This window comes from Struthio camelus, chromosome 4, assembly GCF_040807025.1.
Source record: "Struthio camelus isolate bStrCam1 chromosome 4, bStrCam1.hap1, whole genome shotgun sequence".
NCBI lineage: Eukaryota > Metazoa > Chordata > Aves > Struthioniformes > Struthionidae > Struthio > Struthio camelus.
The window spans coordinates 25,374,982-25,401,534 of record NC_090945.1 but is presented as its reverse complement, the minus strand read 5'-3'; the positions used below and the strand labels follow the sequence as shown (position 1 = coordinate 25,401,534).

At 37.5% G+C, this 26,553-nt stretch overlaps 1 protein-coding gene across 4 annotated transcripts in view; it reads right to left on the bottom strand.

Annotated features, from left to right (window-relative positions):
* Window positions 1-26,553, bottom strand: part of PAPSS1 (3'-phosphoadenosine 5'-phosphosulfate synthase 1) — a 49,796-nt gene that overhangs the window by 10,967 nt on the left and 12,276 nt on the right. For all 4 annotated transcript variants that reach the window (XR_011140886.1, XM_068941947.1, XM_068941946.1 and 1 more), the window contains exons 3-10: window positions 24,936-25,171; window positions 23,748-23,886; window positions 21,485-21,603; window positions 14,891-15,004; window positions 13,329-13,440; window positions 10,295-10,500; window positions 7,856-7,991; window positions 6,648-6,916 (exon numbers count right to left, since the gene is read on the bottom strand). Coding sequence is in view for 3 of the 4 variants with exons in the window: in XM_068941947.1 (XP_068798048.1) it covers window positions 6,648-6,916; window positions 7,856-7,991; window positions 10,295-10,500; window positions 13,329-13,440; window positions 14,891-15,004; window positions 21,485-21,603; window positions 23,748-23,886; window positions 24,936-25,171 (1,331 nt within the window). In the remaining variant the exon portion in view is untranslated. The remainder of the gene's footprint in view (window positions 1-6,647; window positions 6,917-7,855; window positions 7,992-10,294; window positions 10,501-13,328; window positions 13,441-14,890; window positions 15,005-21,484; window positions 21,604-23,747; window positions 23,887-24,935; window positions 25,172-26,553) is intronic.

Sequence of the window (26,553 nt, the reverse complement as noted above, 5' to 3'; positions counted from 1 at the left end):
ACAAAATCCTTTGTTAACTGTCAAGCACTCTAGAACCGTGAAGCAGACACCAACCAGAAATCACTCTATTGACCATCTGAGCAATTTAACAGATAATAAAAACATGAATAACCTCAAGGCAACTGAGGTTGCCTTAAAGGGATCTATCCATATGTGAATTGCGTTAATTTGCTCTCTAAAATAAAATGACGCTTTCTTACTTGTGAGTAGGGAGCTCTGTGCTATGAATTGCGACATAGCCATTCAATTTGCAAGCAGACAAAAAGGAAACGGCAGTGAACGTCCCTGCTTTGAGCTCTCTCCCACATTCTGCCAAATCTGATGCTCACCTATGTCTGCCTTGCAAGGTCTTGCTCACTCAGCATCTATGTGGAATTAGAAATCTTAACTATGCAGATGTTCAGTGAGTTTTTCAAAACTGTTCAAAATCAGAATTAGAAACTCCTTCTGCAAAACCTCATTCCTAATGTGATCTGCATTCATTATTTTATAAAACAATGAGAGTGAGAAAGATGGTACCCTCCCATTTTTCAGTTCAGTTGTTCCTGACACTTTCACCCTCCAACCCTTCCTTTTCTATAACAGGATTAATGTCAAAGTAACTGCTTTGGGAAGCTGAACGGGATCTAGCCCTACAGCTTTGTTTGAATTACATTATTCTCTAAAAAGATATCCTGACTAATAGTTAGCTGCAGAACATCCCACATGAACAAAGCCAAAAAAGCCTAGTTAAAAAACTTTGTTCACAAGTGCTACTCTAGCTCTAATTAGCCAATCTACAGGGGAAAAAAAAAATACACACACAAACTACTCAGGTTCAGCATTTTCATATCCATCAAACTGGGCTACAACTAAAAATTTCTCTGTCCGAGCTTTCCCTTTGCCTTTCAAACTATACTGGGAGGCCAAAGTAAATCAGGAAGCACCTGGCATCCTGGAGATAAGACCATCAGCCGATCATTTCTTACAAGATATCAAAAAAGTGACTGCTAAGGCGGCTAAACGCTAGCAAACATCATGTTTCTCACACTTCCCATGCTCTAAGATAGCAAACTATTAGAGCAGGTGAAGCAGAGAAAAAGGAAACAGCTCTATGAATTTTGGATTGTAACTGAAATAAATTGAAATGCATAATTTTTAATACAGTCTTTTAGAAACTTCTCCTCATCCATCACAACACTCACAGCACCACTTATATCTGCAGAGAACCCAGAAAGGTGTCCTGCCCTACCCTATCCCAGGTCACCTCGGGAGTTCTTAACTGCAGAAAGACACCAGGAACTAATTAAAGGCAATGCTATCTTGATTCATATACGTATATCCCTGTCAGTCAGTCTACAGTGTTCACATTTCTTTAGGGAGTAACCTCAAATTAGAGTCTGGAAAACAACTGAAGATTGTTGGTGGGCTGAAGAAGAAAAGCTGTTCAAAAGAAATTACAGTATGATGCACAAAATTGTTTATTTTGACATGCAACATCTCTCTCTATTGATCACTCGTACAAAGCAGCAGACTCCAGAATTTAGACAGGATACAGTAAGAGTGTGCTGTGTAAACAGGGGATTCATTTTTTTTAAATGTAAAAACCTGGTGAAAAAATAATTCAGCAACATCTTCCTGTTAATAAATGTCTTCGCCGAGAAACGGCTATCTATTTTCAAGACTTCAAATAAAACTCATACACATCCCCTCCTATCCAGTTCACGCAAGGCTTTGGAACCAGCTGACTCTTCCCCATAAATAGTGGGGCAGGTGCTAAGCATGTTGCTCAAAGTAGGGTTTCAGCACTCAAGTCTGTGTCAGGCCCAAAGGATGGATGGACCTGGTACGTACTGCACATGAATGCTGGAATAAGCCTTCAGAGCACTAAGAATACCTATTTAACATCACAGACTTCCAAAACAAGTGCTAAGTAATAGAATGAATTATGAGAAATATTTCAGAACAAACATGGAAAGTGCATTTTATAACTATAAACCCTTCTATTCCAAATAAGGGTAAAGTTTTTCTGTCTAAATAGTTCTCTCTATGTTCTAATCAGAAAAATCCCGTATCCTAGCAAGCAGAAAGGCCAAACAGCTGGGTGTTAATACAGCCAGGTTGGACACCGAGTAACTCAACCAGGAGAAAGCTTATGCAATAGAACGGAAGTAAAACCTCACTTTTCAGCATTAAAATTAACCTACAAAGATGGAACCTTCCTTCAAAGGATGAGAGTTATTCCTTACTTAGAATAATTACTGTGGAACACCTTGCATTTTTCCCCCCTCAAACAATTTATGTAACTACCATGAGGCATTGCACCATGCACTTGGTTACATTCAGCATGACAATTTCTACTAGAAACAAGCATTTCCTGGAGCAGAGGGGGAGAATCCTTCAAAGCAGACAGAAACATCTCATCACATGCATGGAAACAGATACCTCTTTTCCTGGACAAATATGCACCACTGAAATGAAAGCAACTATAGAGCAGAGTTTCAGTTATTCTCTTGAAGGAGGAAAACCACCATACTCCTGAAGACCAGTGAATGTGGGAAACAAATTAATGGAAGCATTCAGCAAGGAAAACCCAATCAGCTTGGATTTCAGGGCTTGATTCTAATCCATGCTCAGCACCTGGCAAGCATTTGCATTTGGTAAGGCCTGCACTGTCACCACTGCAGCTCATATCCAGAGCCCTGACCAAGCCTCTGCTATTTGTTCACTGTTACTGCAGGAACAAAGGTGTTGGGAGCGCACTACAGAACCCTCTGAAGATGCCAAAAATGCTTAGATCACACTGTGTGTACTGTTATAATCACTCCTCTGCTGTCAATCCCCAAACCTGTTTAAACTTGTAATTAAACACCACACGTATTAGAAATACTCTACTGTTATCTAGTCCTTCCCCTACTGTTTAGTCTTTCTAGACTAACAATTCATTCAAGAAACCTAGGTAATTAACAAAGATACAGTAAGTTTTGATTTTGTTCTATATAACTAATTTCAATGAGGCTCTATTCTTTTATGACTGCAAAAATCTCAAAAGGCTTCAAATGACAAAGCAACTTGGGTTTTGGTAAGTATTTAGTCACCTTGTTCCTGAAAGTTTTCAAATTTTTGACTCAACATATCTATAGGAATTGAAGGGGAACAAGTATCAAAATCAAAAACTCTACCTTTACTGCATTTTTGTTTCGATGCCAACTACCTTCCACCCAAAGTATCTTAAATATTGAGAAACAACTTTTCCCCATTACTGCACATTGCAAAATCAGTGTTCCATAGCTAAAAATCTTAGTTTTGACTTTTTTCCTTACAGTTCAGTTATTACTGAAGGTTAAAAAAAGTCACTTCAAAGGAAAATCTGCATACAGGCTATTCAAACATCTGTACCCTACAACCAAAGAAATGCTTCTGAATGAGTCAGAAACTCATATCTTTTTTAATAAGGGGAGAGGATTTTTTTTTCTCCAAAAGACCTTTAGCAATATTTAGTAGGGTATAAAGTGTTAGATACCTTGCACTTCCAACACAAGTTTTAGCTACTTTTCACTATCTTCATTAGGCTGGAATGCAGGTAGCTACATTCCTCTGTAAGCAGGACAACATCCTACTTGCTATGGGCAAATCACAGCCAAGACAGAGCAAGGCCCTTTCTGAACCTGAAATTTTTCTGCCTATAATCTATAATTTTTAGACTTATTATCCATTAAGTCAGAGGACTACTGGTGAATTTTCTTACTTCATTTTCAGATGTAATACTTTCAGCAGAAGCTTTAACTGTACAGTCTGGGAAAACTAAAATAACTATTACGTTACTTGAGGTAACAAAAATAAATCATTTCAAATATCAGTTTGTTCTCATAGTAGTAAATATTCCCTAAAAGAAGGGTCATACTATCTATATTGCTCAATACTTATTGTCTGCCAACGAATACTCGGAGAAGAGTTTAAGACTAAGCACGTATACAGCAATAATTCCCTAGACTACTTAACACCCCTCGATAAAATCGCCAGAAGTTTCCTCTGAAATATAAGATATTGACAAACAAGATGTTGTACGCACATGCACACACACATGAGCATATGCATGCAGTTTTCCCTTCCAGTACTTACAACTTCATCACTAAACAGAACATTCTCTGTTAGAGGACCTAATGCAGGATCAGCCAAGCAGCAAGAACTCCAAAGTCATTATATTCTATTGAACGTGCAGCCTTACCTTCACAAAAAAAATTAGAGAGTCTACTTAGTAACTACATAGGGTAAAGTATCCGGGCAAGCTGAACAGTAATTAAGAGATCTTCAGTAAGACATCTGATAAGCACTAAAGGGAAAGAAAAAGTGTGGGGGCAACAAATCATGGGATAAGATATTTGTTACCAAATACTTGTTACCATTACCTTGTAAACCATAAATCGATGGATAAACTTTTCCCTTCCCTTAGGGGAAAAAAAAATTAGGTTTAACTAACCACTGAAGATTACTATATGCATCTTCCTCTTGCAAATATTTAAAGATCAGAATGCTTTGCATTTTAGTCACTGCTCCTGTTGTTCTATGTTAATAAACTTTAGGTAAGAAGCTCAGAAATTGACTTCTCAAAGCAGGAACTAGCCTCAGTAACAGAGAGCATTCCAGAAGGAAGTTTTACAGTTAATGTGAACAGAGGTCTGCAAATTAGTAGTCAGATAATGGAATTAGGAACCAGTCATGAGTTACGAGGGTACAATTGATATCAATTTTCATCTTGACATCACACATGACAGATTCCACTGCTGATCAAGCACATAGGGTACTATGGAAGCATGTGGATTCTGATACTTGTGTTAACCATTTTAATATTTGTATCATAAGCACAGAATGAGCTATACACATGAAATGTCAGCATGCCACTACAGCTAGTAGCACATTTTCCCAAACAATTCTAGCACAGTTAAGAATAATTAAGCTTCATGCTGTCATTCGGGTAAGAGCAAGCAAGAACTCAGTTTTAAATATAAGTGATGGTGTCTGACTAACTTTCAGACAATTTAGAACAATGTAAACCATACATTTGAGGTGCAGGAATACAACCAGGAGCTCTTGTCCAGTTTCTATACCTCCATACTGCTTCAGAACATGTTTACCTTCCAAATCAGGTGAATTCACTGCATTTTGATGCACAATTTTTCCTTTTATACTTGTTTCTGTTCTTTGAAAGTAATTATTGGGAATGTTAAAAACACAAAACACTAAATTGAAGCTTATGAAACATGCCCATTAAGTCTTTACAGACGGCAAAGTCATATCTATCCTGTTGATAACCATACTGACTTAACAATTTGTTGTTCTATAAATCATTTGTGCTACAGAAATAAATTTGGTATAAATGTCTTTTAAATGACCTACAGAAAATGGTTAAAAGAAGAGTCTCTTATTATGTGGCTACAAACATATTATTGGCAGGCTACATTTTGAGGTTATTGGAAATGTTGAATAAATTAGGAGAAATTTCTTCCTCTATTCAAGATATATGTGTATTTTGTTTCTTCTTACACAGTTATGAATCAGAAATAAATAGAACTTTTCTACTCATAAGCAACTTAACTGAGGTATGGTTCTTTTACACCACAGCAGCATGCAACTCAAACACTTCCAAGCTCTTAAAGCACTAATAAGGAATTAAAACAAAAAATCCTCTAACAAATATTTTTCTGGTGAAAGCTGCTATACAGGACTGAAATAGAAGATTTCTGTTAATTCTCAACAAAGACCTATGAGAAACAGTGCAAGATTTTCTACAGCAACCCACTTGCACGCCTCTTACTCTGATATGAGCTAGCGTTCTTCCTCTGCACTTGAAAGGCAGAGCAGGCTCTCTCTGCTCAGTCAACCAACCAGGAGGGGATGAATGATATGTCTGACTTTTTTCCACTAGCGGTATCTCCTATCTATCAAAAAGCTATCACACAGTTAATCTTGTAAGCTTGGTGAGAATTTGAACTTCCTTTGACCCTTGGGAAAAAAAATAGTAATGAGATGTAGAACCCATATCCCCTAAAGCAATCACTCCCAAACCAGAACATTTATTCACTTTGCTGCGTCCCGCAGTCCCTGAGGGTTCCAATTCAAGTTCTGGTTTCTAAATAAGGTGTTGCCAAAGAATTACTTCATACAAAAGTCTTGAAACAATTCTCACTGGATTAAGTTTGCCAAAAATAAACAAAGCCTTTTTCTTCCAATTTGCGTACAGCCCTCCCACATACAAACTTTCTACTCAACTGAGTCAAAAAACTGAAGTACCTTTACATTTAAGACAACTACTCAATGTGTTAATAGGTCTAATTCCAAGGTTAACAAGATTAATTCATCATCACACCCATATAAAGAAAATGAACACTTGAAAACAATATTGTCTGACTTTTCCCACAAAACCCTCCAATATACAAGCTTCTTCACAGAAGAAAGATTTGGTTGATTACACAGGGAGCCTCTACAGTCTCATTTCCCAAGAGACCTTAGTCTCCTTTGCTCATTAAAAAAAAAAAAAAAAAAGAAAAAAGAAAAAAGAAAAAAACCCACATACACATGCAACACACAAAAATACCCCCCCCAAACACAGATATTAAGCATAGCACAAAATTTTTTTGATTTGTTTTTAACTCTCTTGATGTATCTACCTCAGTTGGTCCAGCATACATCATGGGCGAAGGGAATATAGCTACCACTGTTGTTTCTGGATTCAAGATTCCCTCCTCCAGTACTGCAGCATGTTGCTTCATGCGCCACATGAGAGGAACATCATCCTCCTTTGTCCAGCCTCCAAGTGGATGCAAGAGCAAAACTGGTCGCCGGTAGCCACGTTCTAAAAGCTGCTTATGAGTATCCTGCATTAAAAGGGCATGCCCATTGTGCACTGGGTTGCGTAACTGGAATGCAAAGACAGCATCTACGGAAAACAGGCAGACAAAAGATATAATAAAGCAAATTATTTGATATAATACACACTAAAGAAACTTATCAACTTCCTTCATTTTTGAAATTTCAGTAGGACTACTCTACTTTCTCCAACACCTATAATCTCCTCTTTGGAGATTTCAAACTTGCTTGAGCATATAAAGTTAAATTCCAGGATGAAACCAAATTATGCCACCTATCTTAAAGGCCCAACATATTATCAGAAGAACAGATGGACACATTTCTTCCAACAAAACAATTATAAGGCAATTTAACGTGCCTTAGCAGGTCTCCTTCACTTCCTACATTAGCAGAGTTTACACTCAGCAAGCACAAAATAAACCTAACTGCTATTCCAGAGTATTTCAAACCATCCAAATAAGAACTCTGGCACAACTAGGATTTCTCCCTTCTTCTGCAAGCTAAGATGAATTAAGTCAACCTACAAGGCAGCAAATTATTTCAAGGTTTGTTTTCTTGCTGTTCTTGCACTCTTCCTTCAATTCACCAGGTACTTTCCTTCTTTTACTAGAGGGGCTCTCTGAGGAGTAGAGACCTAGGAAGAGGTGTTCTCAGCACTCAACCATACCTCTACAATTTTAGCCAAAATCAGAGATGATTTTCAAATCATGTTCTACCACATTCACAACATTATCCCTGTTCCTTGAATATCCATTAGTGAAAACGCCTAGTGTGCAAGGAAAGATAAAAATCAGAACCTCAGGGATTACCAACCTGCTCTTATGCACTTAGGCAATGCAGTGTCTAAGATTATACATGTTAACACCAGTAAAAGACAAAGAATGCCAAGCACATCAAGCATAGAAAGCATTCAGAATCCCCGAAACAGTGCTTGCCCCTGCTATCTTGAGGCAGCAGGCATTCGGATAAATCTTTATAGAAAGACACAAAGCAAGAAAAATTTACTTACCAGCATTCATTTCCTTGAACTTCTGCCTAAGTTCAGCAGGAGTGAGACGGTATTGATCAAGTCCATCATTCCAATAAATACGATCAAGGACCTGTAGATCTCCACCTACAAGCCAGTTCCCTTGCTCCATAACCATCTAGGAAAAGAAATGAAAGTCCTTGTTAGGGCTGACTGTTAGTTCTTCCTGAACATGTAGAGCACTGTAATGCAGGCACATCTCCTTACCAAAGGGGTAGTTCTGAGTCAATTTTATTTGAGAGTCTCAAGCCAAGCAGCAACGTTAATAAATCAATCACTCACCAGAACACAGTTCAAACATACTATGGCATGGAGCAGAAGGTATGCACAAAATTAGTCTTGAGTAGGTATATGCCTTTCTTTCAAAAAAAAATTTTATTTATATATAGAAATATATATATTCAGTCACTACTCTCAATCGGCATTATTACATGACAAAAACATAGTGGCTGGAAAGCCCAATATGTAAAGTACAGTGAAACTGCATGCTTTAGAGCTGTTCATCAAAGCTAATGCAGTTCCAGTATCACACCGCAGTTTATTACTTTGTTGCTGACCGTAATCTTGTAAAGAGCACAGTTTTCACTAACTATTCATCCAAGTCAATTATGAATAAAATCTGAATCTTTGAAGTATAACAACTTTTGGATTTCTTTCACCAAACACTTTAACAAGGCAACATATTTTGTACATCTAGTAGAATTCTTTTAATGTCCTTTAAGTTATCACCTCACCCTTTATCCAAAAAGGAAAAAACAAACAAAACCCAAAAAACTCCACACATTTATGGCAAGCTGCTTAACATGCTTCAACAAGGGCCAGAGAAATCACTCAGAAATTGTTAATTTCTGAGAATGCATTTGCTTTTGGAGTTGGAAGCACAAATAATACTTCCAAGCTTCACACTGATTCGCTTCTGATTATTTTTCAGTCTTACGGAACTTAAAAACTACAACAAACGTTACTGACATAACATAAAAAAAATTACCTATTAAACCCACAATTCAAGTTGTTAAAATTTTAAATGAGGACTTTTTCCCTTTGAGACGGTGGACCTAGTGAGGTTAAATGATGCTGCAGCCACCACCTCCTTGCTGCACCTACAGAAAATGCCAGATTTTGACATCTTACCAAGGGGGGAGGAGGAAGGTGTGAGAAAGGTAGGAGGAGCATGAGAAAACTCCATACTACTTAATTCTCGGACAACGAAAGACTTCTGATGAATTTAAAGCACCAGATGATTTTAAGCACCAGATTCACGTGCGGTCTTGATACCATTACACGCACCAGTATGGACCAGAGAACATAGTCCCTCACCTTCCACATTACTTTCAGCCATGATATTCTGTAATTGCTATCCTATTATAACAAGTCGCTCAAATTATCCCTGCACAAGATTCTTAGAATTTAAATTCGCATTATTTTAAGCTTTCAGTAACAGTGTCATCTTATATCCATCAGCATAGAACACGTCAAGGGCTTTGAAAGTCTTCCACAATACTCTTACTTGCATTTAGCAAAAGATGTCCTATTTCAGATACACTTCTGAATACAACTTCAGTCAGTAAACGGATGTCATTGCAATAAAATCATTGGTAAGAAGTCACGAAACGTGTAGTTTTTACATATGTATGGCTCAGTCATACAGATACTTTTTGAACATAAAAGGCTTCCTCTTTATAATGGGAAGCTCCTAATTTGAGGTTTGTTTGACTTTCTTTTATCTGATTTGAGTTAGAGACTTAAACAAAAAGACATGGTAGAGAAGAGAAACAAGGAGAGAAACACATTCATGGCTCTGTAGAGCCATAACATAACATTTACATCGGTTTTCAAAATTGAACACATCAGTATGACGAGTATGTTCCGATTAGAATATTCTTACATGACACACACACAAGGTCAAGATAAAAAAGACCTGCTGAAGACGACGGATTGGGAAATAACTCCCCAGGGAATTAAATTACGAACTTTCTAGGAAGCAGGCCTCTTTCAAAAGCATCTAAACTAGGCAATTCTCATGTGCTCCACATGCAAGGAGAACAGAAGTTTTCTTGCCTTCACAATGCATAGACACGCTGATTAAGGAGCTTTGATGGCCCATGTGGGTGCACAGAGGGATGTATTTCCTAAGTACACTAGAAGGCAAAGATCTCTCCTCTGTAGCACAGATTCTACATTACACCCTAAATTCATTTCATGTGTACATATTGACATTAGAATTTCACACTAAGCACAGACTATTTGACAGCTGCATAGAACAACAACAGAAACAAATGTTTCTGCTCAAACGTTTAAGTTATTTCTCAAGGAAGCTTTGTGTTTAGGATCGGTGCCAGTTTTGACATCATCTCCTCTTGTTTTGCAGCTCTACAAACAGGATAAATAATAGGACTAGATTTTCAGCTTTTAAAAGCACACCTTGATATAGGGATGTTCCTTGCATGTTGTTCCCCATTGCCTTGCACAGCGTTCCTCTTTCCTGTGCTCATAGAATTCGGGGTTACGGAGGATGGCCACGCGGTGTCCTTCATACACCAGGGCAATCGCTGTACATCCATCCAGTCTTTCCTTGTCTTCCTGCGTGGCTGTTAGCACTATAGGCACTGATAGATTGATAATTCCCCCTGCAGAGTGAAAAAAGCCCTTATCCTTAGTAATGATCATCAATGAGATTATGAAAATCTACCTTCCTAACAAGTTACAGTCCAGGCTTTATATCATGTAACAGTTAGTTCAAGTACTTACTTCAGTGGGGTTAAAAGCAACTTCTAGAATGAACTCATGCAAGAGTTACACATTCTTTAAGGAAATGCAACTACTAAAGTTTGAAAAAGAACAAAGACACTACTGAAAATAGCAAATACTTACAGTTGCATGCAAATAGTTAGACTATGAGGGTATTACATTTTTGAGATTCCAAAACAACAAAAATCTTGTTCAAGAAGCTATACTGCAAGTAGAAATTCACAACTGATATCTTTTTAAAGAGATCATCTAAAATCTTCGGCAAGACTGCTAAGGGAGTGGATAATGAGCAAAAAGTAGCATCCTGAGTAGCCATACCTTTTGGTCCTTAGGAGAAGCTTAATGAGATGGAAACAACCAAACGTGTCCAAGTAGTTAGCACGTAAAATTCAATTATTTCAAAAGGTGATCTTTGCTGTTGAATAAAGACTCAAAATTGTGTTCAGGCTAAACTACTCAAGCACATATGTTTCAGAAGAAATTTGCTGTTGAGTCACGTAGACAATTTGCATAGCTGTTCAGATGAATGTTATCAGCTGCCAACTTCCAGAACTAATCTAATGCACCTCAATTTTAAAGTTACACGTGGTCCTCATTTTTAAATGTTTATTTAACTGCTAAATGGTGGAAGTATTTTTTCCTTGACCACCACACAAGAGTGAAGCATGAGAAACTGGTGGACAAAGTCAGACGCAAAGGCTTGAAGTCTAACAAGTATACATACAAAAGGAGTGGGAAACTCTCAGGTGTTCTCCAGGAGAAAAGTCCTGGATCCTTGAAGTCAATGGGAGTTTTGCCATTGGCTTTGATTGAGTCAAGACTTTAAAGGAGGGTGACTTCCCATTCTTTGGGCAATAGGTGTGTGTTTTATTTATTTATTTATTTTTTCCAATCTTCCCTCAAATATATGCTGAATGGCAAGAAGTTAAAAAATGATGAAGCTGGGTGAAAAGATTAAGGGAAAAATCAGTAATTCTTTCTACCTCCTTCCTTCATAATCCAAAATGAAGGATGCGCTGCATATCTTCTCCTAAATTCAGTCTTAGTGTTCAGATTTGTACTCAAAGCAACTAGATCAAAAATTGAGCTTGGCAAGAGTCAGAGAAGGTGATTTACTACCCTTGGGGGCAGGGGGAAATCTTTTGCTCTTTTGCTTTGCGGGCAAAGTAGATAAATACTCTGAAAACTTCAATTGTGAAAAGATATCAACTTGTTGATTATTAAAATTGTGAGTGAGAATTATTATATCTTTGACATTTCTTTTTTCAGTCACTGTACAACTGGAAAACCAAGGCAAGGTAGTTAAGTGAGAAAATTTAAGCTTTAAAAATGAGAACAGCTATGCATTTGCATTGATCTCCATGATGTAGAAGTCAATCAGTACGGATATTTCTTTCAAGGCCCAGAGAAAGAAATGCATTGTGGCTATTTAACAATTTCCCTTTCTCCAGAATGAGAATGCTGGGAAACAACTGCTGCTCTTAGACTTCAGCACTAACACACCAAGCAGGGAGGGAGCTTTCAGGAAACTGTTTTGACTTAACTCTGTTGCCACTGGCTCAAATAGCAAAGCAGCTTTAAGTCAATCCACGCACCTAAAAATTTCACCAAAAGTGTTCTTGTACATAAATTTTACAGTAGATACTTGCTGACAGGAAATCTGGCAGCATTTAAAGGAATACGACTGCTCTATTCAAAGTTAGGCCTGAAAATTACCCACTATCATTTTTCATAACTGGTATTTTATTTGTAGCATGTAAGAGGTAATGAAAACTGATGCAACAGAAGTTTACAAACTTGAAATACTGCCTTATCTCAAACACTCATCTATACAAGGTCTTAAAAGTCTTTTAGAAATTCTGCTTTACAGAATATTCAGGGTGATATAAGGAACTGCAAGCTATTTTAGTGGCTGAAAACACAGCATGTCATCAGAGAGATAAAATTTCATCTGACAAATAAACGGATGGCAAATGTAATGAAAACAACACTAACAGTCCCAAAAGATACTGCAAACTTGGAGAGACTACAAAATAACAGGATGGCATTTTGTTGGATAGGATAGCATCTGAGAGACTTATGAAAAAGGGAATTGAAAAAAGTAAGAGGGACAAAGGATAACCAGATCACAGAGGCTGAACATGCAACCCTTTTTGGTCTCCAAGATAACATCTCACAAGATAATTATGAAGTCACAGTAATTCAACTGCACATGAACACCATCCATGGTCAAGCCACCTCTTCAAATTCTGGTTTCATGCTTACAATAGCTCCAGCACTCAAGTCAGTCTGCTGTCCTTACTTTCGTCACTAATACAGAACAAATCTTTTGGCATTCCTCACACAGAGCTAAACAGCAATTAAATTGCTGTTCTGAATACTAGAATCAGCTTCTTCAAAACAAGAATAGAATGTGTACTTTAGGTTTCAACTTCTTTTTAAGAGGTGAATGGAAACATTTGAAAATAAATCATAATTTGTAAAAGCAAAAGAGAAAAGGATTGATTTTTCATATTTTAACATGACGGTAGGAATTAAAGAACAAAATATCAAGTATAATCTGACGATTTTAACTCTCAACTCTCTTACCTCAGATTTGTCACAAACCTGATAAAATGTTAATGTATCACCACTAACAAGCAGAGCATCAATCACATTTCATAATACAGGATTAGTTTGCTCAGTTTTACAAATGGAAATACCTTACCATCAAGGAGACAGTCAAAGTGAAGGCACTGTAGGTATTCTCTCTCCCTCATAAAGCCATTCAGCGGTGTTGCCCAGCCCTCTGCCAGCACTTGCACCCATTGCATATCCACCTGTAAAGAAATGGAAAAAAAATACTTAGAGCAGATAAAAGTAGCTCCATGAATGCTATTAAGTATTAATCATAATAGGTACGTATCCGTAAAATGCAGGACAACGTAATTGGAGGACTTCTTATGGTTTTTAAATCACAAAGAGTTCAAAGTCTCTCCAAGTAACCAAGAGGAACATCTTGTTCCTCACTGCTTATATAGAGTTTTGGCTATTTTCCAGTCCTAACATCAGATCAAATTTCCAGATGCTAGAAAAGTATGTTTTATTTGTAAAGGTTTTGTATAGTTCAACTTAGTAGAACTGGAGAGTTCTACCTGCCTTTGTTTTTTTAATAAAGTGAGCTAACCATGAAGTAAAAAAGAAAACACATATGATTACGACAAAAATATCAGAATTATGGGGGGTGGGGGTGAATATTAAGAGGTCTAAACTTACAATAGATTAGAAAGAGGATTTTTACTGCAGAAAGTACTATAAGACAATCCAGAAATAAAATTCTCCCAGGACTAGTATTTATTTTAGTTTAAGAGATATTGGTTTACAGGGAATTTCCTCCCTTGACATTTAAACAGTCACAGTGTGACTTAGCGTGTGGCCTTTATTACTTCTGCATGTGCACTACTGAGACTTAGTCAGAAGTCTATGATAAGGAAAGGGTTTGCTCATGCAAGTCTCCTTTGCAAAGAGAATGATTAATTTTATTACACGGAGTTATACTGAAACAATTACAATGCACATTTTCTTCCCTAGCTTAAAATATATATTTGCTTGATATTTAGCAAGTGGTGGCCGTGGGAGGAAGTGGATTTATTTCTCTAGATAGGAAGCAATTTAAGTAGGACGGTACAGCAAATTAATAATGGTGAGCCTAAATATTTATCCCCCTGCAAAAACAATAAATTGTTTTGCAGACTCATACGTGCAAGGAATATAGTAAGCCGCAGTGAGGAAAAAGTATAACATATTAGTAGGAGAAGACTAGGAAAATTTAGGAACAATTTAGTTCAGCACCTAGAATGAGGTCTTGATCCTTCAGAGTCCAGACTCTTACTGCCGATGCTTAACTCTGAGCTTAGTTAGACCCCTGAGCAAATGCTTTGTTTTAAGTTCCATTTTAGCAATACTATCAAAAAAATTAACTCTTTGAGAAACTACTGTTCACAGAACACATGTAAGACAGTTCAGTGCATGTATGAGGAAAAAATGTCACTATGGATTTAAATCTTCAGGTTTAGGTTCAACTGTTTGAAGGGACCCACATCATTTTTGCAGTTAGGAAGACTATCAAACAATCAAAGAAAACACAGATGCTGCAATGACCCTCAAAAAGAACAGATAAAATATCGAGTTACAGTTTGTAACCAATAAAGGTACTTAAACCTCCTTCAGCTGAGCAACTTATTGGACCGTCTTTCAGCTTCAGCAGTGAGACAGCCAAGCACACTGTACCTTATTTATTTCCAAAGTTAACAGAGATTCAGCATCAGTTTTGGCCAACTTGAGCTTGTTTTCTGGCACGTAGAGCTCTTTCACTTCATAAGAGGCATCCACTGGTACAATATCCTATAAAAAAAAAAAAGGATGAATCAATATAACATTTGCTCAGAATGCTTCTTGGCTGCTGAATGCATGGTCAAGAAGTGAAATTTTATGTTGCACCATCCTGTGGCAAGAGATTATGCATTAAATAACTCTTACTTAATTGAAACACAACACTTGCCTAAGATTTTGACATACTGCTAGCCAAACTGCTGATCTGAGTAACTAATTTGAGTGAGACATTCTGACAAAAAGCTTTTTCTAGTCTCTAAGTACCCCATACACAACATTTACCCTGTAAATATTAACAATTGAACTAAGTGCAGTTTTTATGAATCATTAATGCATACTTTATCTACAGTAAAAAGAAATACTGCATTCTTTTATACTTGCTAAAGAAGTAAAAAAGTTAGAGAGGAAGCCAGTCAAGTGTTCCAGTGCTATTCAGTAGCCAAAAAAAAACCAAACAAAACCAAAAACCACACCCAGTAAAAAAACAGTTGACAGCTCTTTTTAAAGCAGCTGTGCTTTTAAGATTTTTGGAATCCTTTTCTAAAGTAATGCTTTACTTTTAGGGGGGAAAAAAAAGAAAAGCTTATACCCTACTGTAAGGTATACACAGACTCATAACAAAAATACAGAAGGTATCTTTATTTTTCCAGTAAGTGCAGCACATAGTAAAGAGGTATGCCTGTACCACAGGAAACAACATTTCTCCAAGCGTTTTAAAAGCAGTGTATCAGTCATAGGGCACTACCCTCCATGGAAAGTAAAACAAAGAAAGCAGGATGACGTAAATAAGTGGGTGATAAAACAACTGCAGGTGTAAAAAAAGCTGGTGAGTCTGGCTGTCAGGTAAGTCATATCTCCAAAGATAAAAAATAAACAAACTAAACTAGCACTTAGAAATTGTGTTTCATAAGGAAAAGCTCAATCCATTATCTATCAGACCTCATTTGGGAAGTTGCCTTTATTTGAAAGTAAGCAAAGCAAAACCCACTTTCTATTCTCTCTCTCTGAGCTGCAGAATAATGGCCCAGGAGAGCTATAGGAGACTCCTGCCACATCAATAAGCCCAGACACCAAATCAAGTATTACCTGCTGTAAAGAATAGCAGACCTACGAGCGAAGCACCATGCTTCTTCAGAGAAGCTGCTGCTCTGGAGTTCAGTTTATTTCTATGCCATAATGTCCTAGTTTTACAACCCATCGAAAGCTTGAAATTAATTGAGCTATTACAAAGATCCTTTCAAATACTAGCCCATTTCTAATGTCCCATTTACGGGCAAAGCAGTGGAGAAAATTGCAGCTCCAAAATGCAGTATTTGTCAACCACCTGTCTACCACATTATTATGATGTGGATAAGCTGAAGACAGTTCTAACAACACCAAAAAGACAGCAGACAAGAAATACAAAACAGGCAATCCAGCTGTGCTAGAAAAGCGGCTGATGCCTCTACACTGTTATCTAAAAGATCAGGTCAGAAACCCACAACAGCCATGACCATACAAACATGTAATTCCACCCAAGTGCAGACAGTAACCAAAACATCTTGACAGCATTTTGATCTAGGGTCACAAAACTTTTTGGGGGGAGGGAAGAGGGGGAAGTGGAAAGAGGGGTGTTTTTGTTTTTTTTAAAGAAACAGCATAAAAAGTCACTTTGGAGCATGAACTCATTTAATAAAAGGGTCAGGCACTTAGGGAATTTACAGGATTAGTAAATCTAGGGTCCCTAGCAGGCATAGAAATAGTATTTAAAAAACACTTCAGATTAAAAACGTTAGCAGGAAGAATCCATAGGTCTTTAAACCATATGAATTTTAGGAAAACGCTATGCTAGCAGGCCATCTAGTGACCACTTTAAGGTGGTAACTTTACTCAAAGGTTCATTCTACCAAAGGTTAAGTTACACATTGCTCCTCAATGCTTAATATTTCTCAGCGCATTCATATAAATAACTGCAAAACAAAAATAAACTAGAAGCTGAGGAGGCACACCTTCTCATAAAGACTTCAGTGGTTGCTGAGATGCTAACATGTTTAATAAAGTAAGTAAAGAAAGGGACTTCAGGTAAGTTTCCAGCAGTTAGACATTCACAAGGGTCATCCATTTTACATTAGTGAATGGTGTTACAAGTTTGTATTAACTGAGGTGCAAAGCCACTGATTTATTTACATATGGAAAAACAAAAGTACTTACTTGAGTACAATCACCACTGAATTTTTGTTATCTACAGCTTGCAGACAAGTCTGTCAGTATTTCAAGTATGGGGGAAATTGCAAAGTACAGAGAGCCACAATTTTAACATACAGGAGTAAGGTTTTCTGTCTTGAGTCTTTTCTCCTCCCATTGATTCTGTCCGATTTTAAATTCACTTGAGCCATAGAGACACTCCTCCAACTGTGCCAACAAGAGGAATTTCTGACCAGTTATTCACTGCTGGTTTTCTCCTGTAGATGCCCTTTAGACATTTGCTTCAGGCAGTCAGTCACATTTAGCTTCAACACTACATCTTAATCAAGCCAATTCATCTTGACTGAAACCATTTAGGAAATACCCATAGAGTCAGCAGATCTAAATGGACAATTGCTTTTACTGGAGTCTCTGCGAATAACAGATTGGCTCTGGACCAAATGCTTATCTGTGTTTTTTCCCAGAATACAGAAGATAAAAACAAGAAAACAAACCAGAAACAATACAGCAGCGACAACATCATGGCTACAGTACCTAATAATTACACAGTTCAATGTAACTGAAGTTTGTTCTCTAATAAGAGCCCAAAAATTACACCTGCTTTTTTATCAGCTTGAGATACTGAATTTGATATTACATTCAGCAGTGTATTTTCAAAAGAAAACAACCTATAATCAAAACATGCCTACCTGAAAAATTAGGAAATACATAGCTTCAAAATACAGGAAGCTCTGCTTACTTCTGTAAGCATGAGAAGAAGTCCACCTTTCATTGACGTGGGAATTACTAAAGTTCTATATTGAGTTTTTTTGATTGCACTTAAAGCTTGCACTGGTCTCTGCTCACTCTGGCTTACATATTTACTGTTGTGTGTTTAAAGTCTTCAGCACAGAATTATAAAATTACTAGTACAGTAATTACTAACTTACATAGCCTTTACACAGAATATGTTTTTCCCCACCTTTTCACATAAAAAAAACTATTAGCCTTATCACAGAACCACATACAGACCTCTGGACATCATCTAGTCCAACCTCTTACTCAAAGCAGGTTCCATTACAGCAAGCTGCTTAGAAACTTGCTATAATTTCCTCAGAAAATATTTCACTGGTTAAAAACTGAATTCATTACCAAGCAATAAGAATTTTGTGCTGGATCAACTGCATTTGTTGACAGGATAAACAAGAAAGAAAACAACGAAATCCTTATAGCCAAACATCCATACTAGGCTTATCTGACTCCACTGGAAGGTATCAGCAGACCGAATGCCAAATGTATCAAGCTCAACAGCCACATAAGCCTTTTTGACTGAAGAAACTGAGTGATCAAACACCGATTTCTTTATTACTTAAAAGCAGTTAAAAAAACAAAAAAAAATTTTGTATGACTCTCCACAAGACTCAGTAGCTTTAGAAGATACTCACATTCTAGGTTCCCAAGAACTTCAGTGTTCTATTTACTACACTTACATGCAGAAAAGCCAAATCAGCTGTCCTTCAAAACTGAGTTACACTACAGTTGCTTATTACTCCTCTTTGCGCGATTACCCTTCCTTGTTCCATAAAGGATAAATAAAAAAAAAAAAAAGAAGTCTCTTTGGAGAAGATCTGATAAATTTGTTTGAGAGTACTTTGCATGTGTTATAAAAAACTAACTCTCAGAATAAGGTAGTTGTATCACCCATGATAGAATAGTGTTTCCAAACCTCATTGAATATATATGTTTACTAATATGCATGTAAATATACTGATATCTCTCTCAACACACATGTATATAATATACATTTTAGATACATACACATATATTTATTTTCAGTTGTGTCGCCTTTTGCTGCCACTATTGCCTGGACCAATATAAAAACAACCCTTGAAATTCAAGGATTACCAGTATTTTGAGTAGACTTAATCTCAGTGTATTGACAGGTGTTTAAACAAAATGAACAAAAATTTATTGTAGTGCTGCCTGCCTATGTTCCTTTTCCTGACTAATTACAATGGATTATTACAAAAAAAAAATACAACCACAGCTTGTTCCAGCTAAAGATAATCTATGGAAATTATATGCTCGAGATAACACTGGGTTATATATAACCTGAAAACAAGATATGCCTGTTCAGCCATGCTTTGGTTTCATTGTCTCCCATCAAAGAAAGTAACCACTCATACATCCTGGCACCCATAGTACCACTCCCTAGAAGAAAAAAAGAAGTTCTAGAACGTGCCTTAAGCAAAGGACAAAGCACACGTGACTGCCAGAAGCCAGAATTCAGCATTGTGTAGAAAGTGTACTAAAGCAAAAGTCTGGAGATCTTCATGTTGGTACACGCGTCCTGGTTTCTAGAACTACGCAACTTAAAAGAATTGCCCTTCTGAGTAGGGGGTTCAGGGCTTCTCACAGTCAGTCTGCCACATCCCATAGATAGGCCTTCTAGCTCTCTCCTTTCTCTCTCCAAAAGGATAGTCAGATGAGCACTAGGGTGCAAGTTTGGCATGCTGCTGCCACTTTCTATCCTGTTAGAGCTCCTGAGCAACCTTGAGCAAGTAGTGACCTGTTTAAAAAGCTCTCCTGAAAATTTAGCCACGAGGGGCTAAACCTTTCTAGAGCTGTACTTCCCCTGAAGGCTAAGATGAATCTGATGCTGGCTACACAATGACGTCTTCTTACTTGAACCCATTTCAGGATTGGCTGGAGCTTTACTCAACCTACTGCGTACACACTAAACAGCCAGAAAACTCACCTTACCAAGAAAGTGAATAATTTTCTGCCAGACCATTTAGATGAAAATAATGGTCTGAAATACGATCTCTCTCTCTCCACTGACTACAGGTAAATATTTAAGGAGACAAGCTTCTTCTACATGAAAATTAGCAAACTCCTTCCTAACAGGCAGAGGACTAGGAAAGAGAGGTAAATTAAAACCAGACAGCTGCAGTGTTATTACCCTGACACGTCTATTCTTTTCCGCATGAGTGAATATCATGCTCCACCAGGAAAGGCAGAAAGGCTTATAAAAATCCATCCCATACCAGAAATAAGATTACCCACTAACCAACCTTCTCATCTTGGCTTTCTTCTCAATATGTGAAGTTTTGAAATTTCCAATGCAAATCTGCACATTAATGTATTAGACATCACTGTTGGCTAACACCACTTACATAACATTAGTCTGTGAATAGCAGCAGTTTAGAAGATACTTAATGAATGTCCATAACAATCTCCATTTGGGTAGCAACCTCTGGCAGAAGAACAAGGCTGAAAACTGAGGACAGTACAGTTACTTTGTCCGTTCAGTTTTATTTTACTGATGTTTGGGTCTCAATACCCATAAGGGTGAGGTCCTGAAGCAACCGTATCTAAATCAAAGTGCCACCTGTTCCTTTCCTAACCACATTACCATCTCCTTCTCCAAGTCATCAGTAGGTCTCATGTGACTTTGCAGCGAACTGATTCAGGGGATAATTAAAACACATGAAGGATAAAAAAAGAACTGGAGGTACAGCTTCAAGAAGATAAAGCCACCTCATGACTACCTCCTTTTTTCTACTATTACTACTTTTTTTTTTTTTTTTTTTTAAACTTAAAGGTTGCATTAACTAACTGAATCCACTTACCAGACAACAGGAGGAACAACAGGAGCTTCAAAAGGAATGGTGTAGGTAGCAGGTATGAAAGAGGGAACAGACCTACATTTTTAGAAGCTATAAACCATAACTCAACTCCAGCCACGTCAGGAAGATCAGCTTCCTGAACAGGTCATTACACAGTTGCAGGAGCACTTCTACTCAGGCAAGAAAAGCAGTATAAACCAAGGAGAATGGACAGAACCACAGCAGCCCCTGTGTAGGTCAGTTCAAGCTGCTGTGGAACTGCATCCCTGGTCTCTTCACATTTCCTGTAGTAAAACATCTATGCTATAAGGACAATTCGATTAAAAATTCTGAGGCCCTTAAAAATGCTAGCAGCCAATTTAAAAGTCACTCACCATCACTTCTCTAACAACTATGACATTCTTCTCTCCCTTCCAGTTATCAGTTATGACAATGAACAGAAATCAGTTTTTCTCTTGTCCAAAACTTATTTCAGTAATGTTATTCAATGCTGTTGCAATGTTTAAGTTTAAAAAGAAAACACACAATCGGATGAGTTTAAAAGCTAGAATATAAAGATGTACAAATCTGAATCAGAAAAAACTGTCTCTGCTTTTCCCAACTGGTACAGTTAGGTTTGAGTCACTAACGCTTTGGAAAAAAAAAAAAACAAACAAAAAACAAAAAACACAAACTAGGATATAGCTGCATTTCTGCTCACCCTCTCTTGAAGAAGTTCCACAACTTGCTGTATGCAATCATTCACATCACAGGAATCAGTTTTCAGCACAAGCTCGGGGGCTTCAGGTTTTTCATACTCTGAGTCAATCCCAGTAAAACCTATAGAACAGAAGACAAAGTCACATTCTCCAAAAGATAGATTGCATCTTAACATTGTTCATGCATAATTTCCTGGACATAAAGCAACATAGCAGGCCAGAGAAAAGTTTTGGCTTCCTTGATACAGGATTTCTTATGGAAATCAATAGCTTTATCAAGCCATTTGTCAGTCCTGCCATTTAACTTCATCATTCTACAGTACATACATGGCATATTTTTGCTGCTGAAGTTCTTTCATTTTACTGAGAATGAAGGCAACACTGGGAAAAGAACTGTGCACATCAACCCCAAGTTAGTAGATACATATCCTTTACGCTCTCCTTCAGTATTAGCTCTGATTGCTTCTTAAACACTTAGCCTGACAGTAGAACAACTGGTAAAATATCCACTCATGCCACCAAGCAATACTTACTCAGAAGAGTAAGGAACTCCATAATCTATTATATTATATTAGTCTGGCCAGTATACCCATCCTAAGGTAGCTGGTTAAGGTATGGAAGTCTTCTGTCAGTCTGTTACATAGTTATAATGACTTTTGTCACAGCCCACATAAGCTACCAGCAACAGCTGTTCATCCTATTTAGCTAGTAATCTCATTTGAAATGGAGGAGACCCTAACTAACTATGCATAAACAGGAAGGGAAAAATTAAGCTCACAGTTATACTTCCCAGGAACCAATGGCAAATCATACAAGTACTACAGGATCAGATCTGCAGTAAATACATCAGTTGGGCTGCAGCAACTGAACTTTTGTATCCGCCACAATTGCAAATGCAGAAAGTAAAGCATCACCTTTGCACTTGAGACTTAAATATCCTCTAAATTAGTAGCTTAATTCTGCAGCTGAGAAAAGGTCAAATTGCTGCAATGCTGACTGTATATAAAGGCCAGTATCTGCTCCTAAAACTGTATGCTTTAAGCATATCTCAGAACTGGAGGAAGTGACATCAGGGGGAATAGAAAATGTCATATTACCTAGCCTAGAGGAAAGGAATATAACATAGTTGATGGCACTCCTTGTGAAAAGTTTCACAAGTTCCTTCCCTTATAGGTCAACCAGGCTGTAAGACACAGCAACTGCTGTATCCCCTTGTAACTTACCTAGGCATGCTATCTTTCATTCTCATTTCTAAAGTAATACAGTTCCATTAGGGGGCTGGTAAAATTAACAAGAACAGTTAAGGAAGCTCTGTAACACAAATAATGATTCTATAAGGTACAATATCCTTTTAATTTTGTCATCTCTAACTGTCTTTTTTTGATTCTGAATAAATCTTACTTCAGCTGTATTTATTCCTAGCTCTTCACACTATGTGTTTGATAGTGCTGGAAACATCAAGCAACCAATCACTTGCAATGTCCTGGACTTCCTGAGTTTTAGATCAGTCTTGATTAACAGCAATGTCATTGTTACAGCATCTGCAAACTCCATTCCCAAAATGAAACATTCCTGAAACTGAATTTCCTTCAAAAACTGTTTTGCTTTTTAAATACAGGTAAAAAGTGCCATCATCAACCTCTGCAAACTATATATAATATATAGCAAAGACATACTTGAAATAATGCTGGTATTGAGTTACCAAATACTTTTAGGGTTTTTTTTTTTTTTTTGCAGGCTTTATTTAAATCTTTGTTTGAGGTCAGGGATAGATAAATCATATTTGTGGGCACTAGTATAGAACTCCAATTTCAAAATAAAAATTAGTCATCTTTAAAGGTATTCTTGAAGTGTCTGTACAGGAAGATTGTGACCACACTTTACCTACTGGAAGCAGAGAGTTAGTAACTCGTATTATTGCAATTCTTTATAGACCTTAAAGAGAATCAGGCTCTTTTTTAACCAGTCAGCGGACACATAAAAGTAAATAGACTACTCCTCATTCATAAGAGCTTGCAATTGAAAAATCTTGAGCAAATTACAGGGCATCTACACAAGGATAGATGCTTTTGCCCTTCTGCTGTCCTATGCAGTTAAATGAGCCAGCTGCCCCCAGCTAAAAGGCACAGACTTCTTGTTCAGTCCTATCCCCAGTCTCTGCTGCTTCTCAGGGTGGTACACCACAGACTTCAATGCACCCATTTATCAGGAGTTTAACTACAATATCCACTTATACAGGAAGGCTGTGACTATATCTAGGTTCACCTTTAATTTCTCCAGCCCTGGCTTTCTTGTAAAGTCCTTTAACATCTCTCTGCTCACAGACGTGCAATGGAGCATCCACAAATACTTCAAAAAAGGGTAAACTTGCACCTTCATGAATTCGTCTGGCGTTATTACGATCCTGAAGGAAAACAGAAAAAGTATTAAAAGATTGCCCCCCAAATAATATTTTTATTGTCTTTCTGCTTTTAAAGTTAAAGCTGACTGAGAATTTGCTTACAAGTTTTAAAAAAAAAAAAAAAAAGAGAGAGCGAGCGCGAGCAAACAATGGGATTTGATCCACTGACGTTTTGCAAGCCATACCACAGCTTGTCTGAAGTTTGCCACATGGTAAAGTTGATATAATGAGTTGATATAACCCGATTATTTATAATAGGTACATAGTGCAGAATTTTCAATACCTGCCACAACGTTAGGAGTTACAGCCACCACAGTTACATCTGTCTGGCTCAGTGAAGTCACAAAGTGGCTATTACTTGCATCTCCTGATACGACCACCCTTCGCCCCCGAACACTAGTTTTCTCCACGTTCATTAATCTGACAAGACTTGCGTACTCTAAATATCATTTTCAGTTAGTCATCTTCATAATCTTCATAAACCCAAAACACGAAAACCATCTATCATCAAATACAGTATTTTTCGTCATATCTAAAGACTTCTGTTTAACTGGAAGATCTTGAGGTCTCCAAATTATTATCTGAAGAACTGTTTGTGCCACCATAACCAAAGAAATAAAGTCATCTTTTCATGCAGTGGAACAGCTGAGCTACAGCCCCCAGTCATTCAAGACGATTGGTGTTCATGCATCATTTTTCTCTCTCCCCAATTTTAGAGTCTTTCTTGGAGTATCTTTTCTTTTGTTCCTAATCTGTAATTTTGCCTAACAGACTGAATGGCAGTTTTAGGAGTAGTGGAGATTCTTTTTTAAATTTAGCTTCTCTATAGCTTGAGTAATCATCTCTACAAAGTACAAGCATCACAAATAAAAAAACAAATAAGCATTTAATCTCAGATAAATTCTGTGGAGGATTCCCAGAATTCAAGTTCTAAGTGACGTTTTGCCTTTTGTATTTGCCTACGCTTTAGCTAGGGAGTTTTCACAGTTGCAACACGCATGCGCTACCATGCACTGCAGCAGTGCAAGAACAGAATGCAGCAGGGTATTTACCTGAGTATAGGGAGAGATGAAGCTAGTGATGCACACCAAACCAGCATCTGCAAACAGTTTCGCAACCTCAGCAATCCGACGGACATTTTCCTCTCTATCTTCTGGTGTGAAGCCTAGATTCTTATTAAGGCCTTGGCGAATATTGTCACCATCCAACGTGTAGCAAGGAATACCATGGCATACTAAATACTCCTCCAGTGCCATGCTAACTGTAGTCTTCCCAGCACCAGATAGACCTAAAATATTCCAAAAGAATAACATATACGGTAAGCACAGAAACAACTTAGGGTAAATTGTAGTACATGTACCACTGCTGGTACAAAAGACAAAAGCGACAGGCACCAGCAGCAACGCATGACTTCGCTTTTTTTGTAGATATCTAGTTGAGATACAAGTGCCTTTTTTACCTAGGTGTGTGTATCCCGGGGCAAGTCCTACACAACAAGAGACTAAACCAACAACTCTCTCTCAAAAGACCAAGAAAAACAAAACAAAACAAAACAACCACAGAAACACCCTCCATATCTTACAGATTTCAATATGGTTAGGTCCGTACCCAGAACTCTGAAAAAAAAAAAATCAGTAAGCTGTGAATAATGAGATATCATGTATAAAAATTATCTACGCTTCCTTAGACAGCTCGAGTTTCTCATGTCAGTGCTTACCTGTCTACATTAAAAAGGGCAACAGCTATACATGAAGTTGCACGTTAGTACTTAGGCCAGTTTCAGTTGCTAAAAGAGGAGGTCCTGCTCTCTTGGCCTCCCTCTCCCTCCTCACACCATCCTACCTTCTCTGTTCCAGCACCTTCGGTGCTCATTAGCCAACTCAGTTCACCAACCACTCTATTTTTTGGGCTTTGTTAAATTTGCTGATTATTTAACAAGTCGAATCATCTCAAGTTTAGACTGGGCAAGCACTACAGCTTGCACAAGGTGGGAGAAAAGAGCAAGCCTGGGAACACAGCTTTTTTTGCAGCAATTAAGCATACCCACATCTGAAAAGATAAGTATGGTAGTCCAGCCTAAAATTTAAATAATTTCATAATATACTTTTCATTGATTCTGCCTTTGGTTTACAATTTTGTCACTGCATCTCGTTTGTCATTCACTCAAATGCTCATTTTGTCTAGATAACACCCGGGCTCCAACATATAATGAAATACAAAAGTTAAGGTTGTATCACTGTAAGCTTTAAAAAGAGCTTTTTAGCTGACAAGTCTTTTAGAATAATTTACCCTCTCAAAATTGCACATTACTTTACACTTTAAAGTAATACTTTTCTGTATTTTTGATATATTTCTCAGTTTTACTTATTAGGACCCAGAGACTCGACAGCACACATCATTCATTAGACTTCAGCTCTCAAATAATTCTTAGTTTAAAAATTAAGAGCAATTTTAACTTTCCCTATACTGCTACCTCGTGACTCCTGACCAGGGTGAGAACCTTCAAGGAAATATGGCACCATTTCAGCTTTCATTCTAAAAGCTCACTGAGGCTGTTGAAGAATCATGTCTGCACAATTCTAGAACGGCCATTATCGATTATTTTAATCTCAGTGGTTCATCTCAATTCCCTAACACTAGTACTCCGACATCTCTAAAAAATCTAACCTT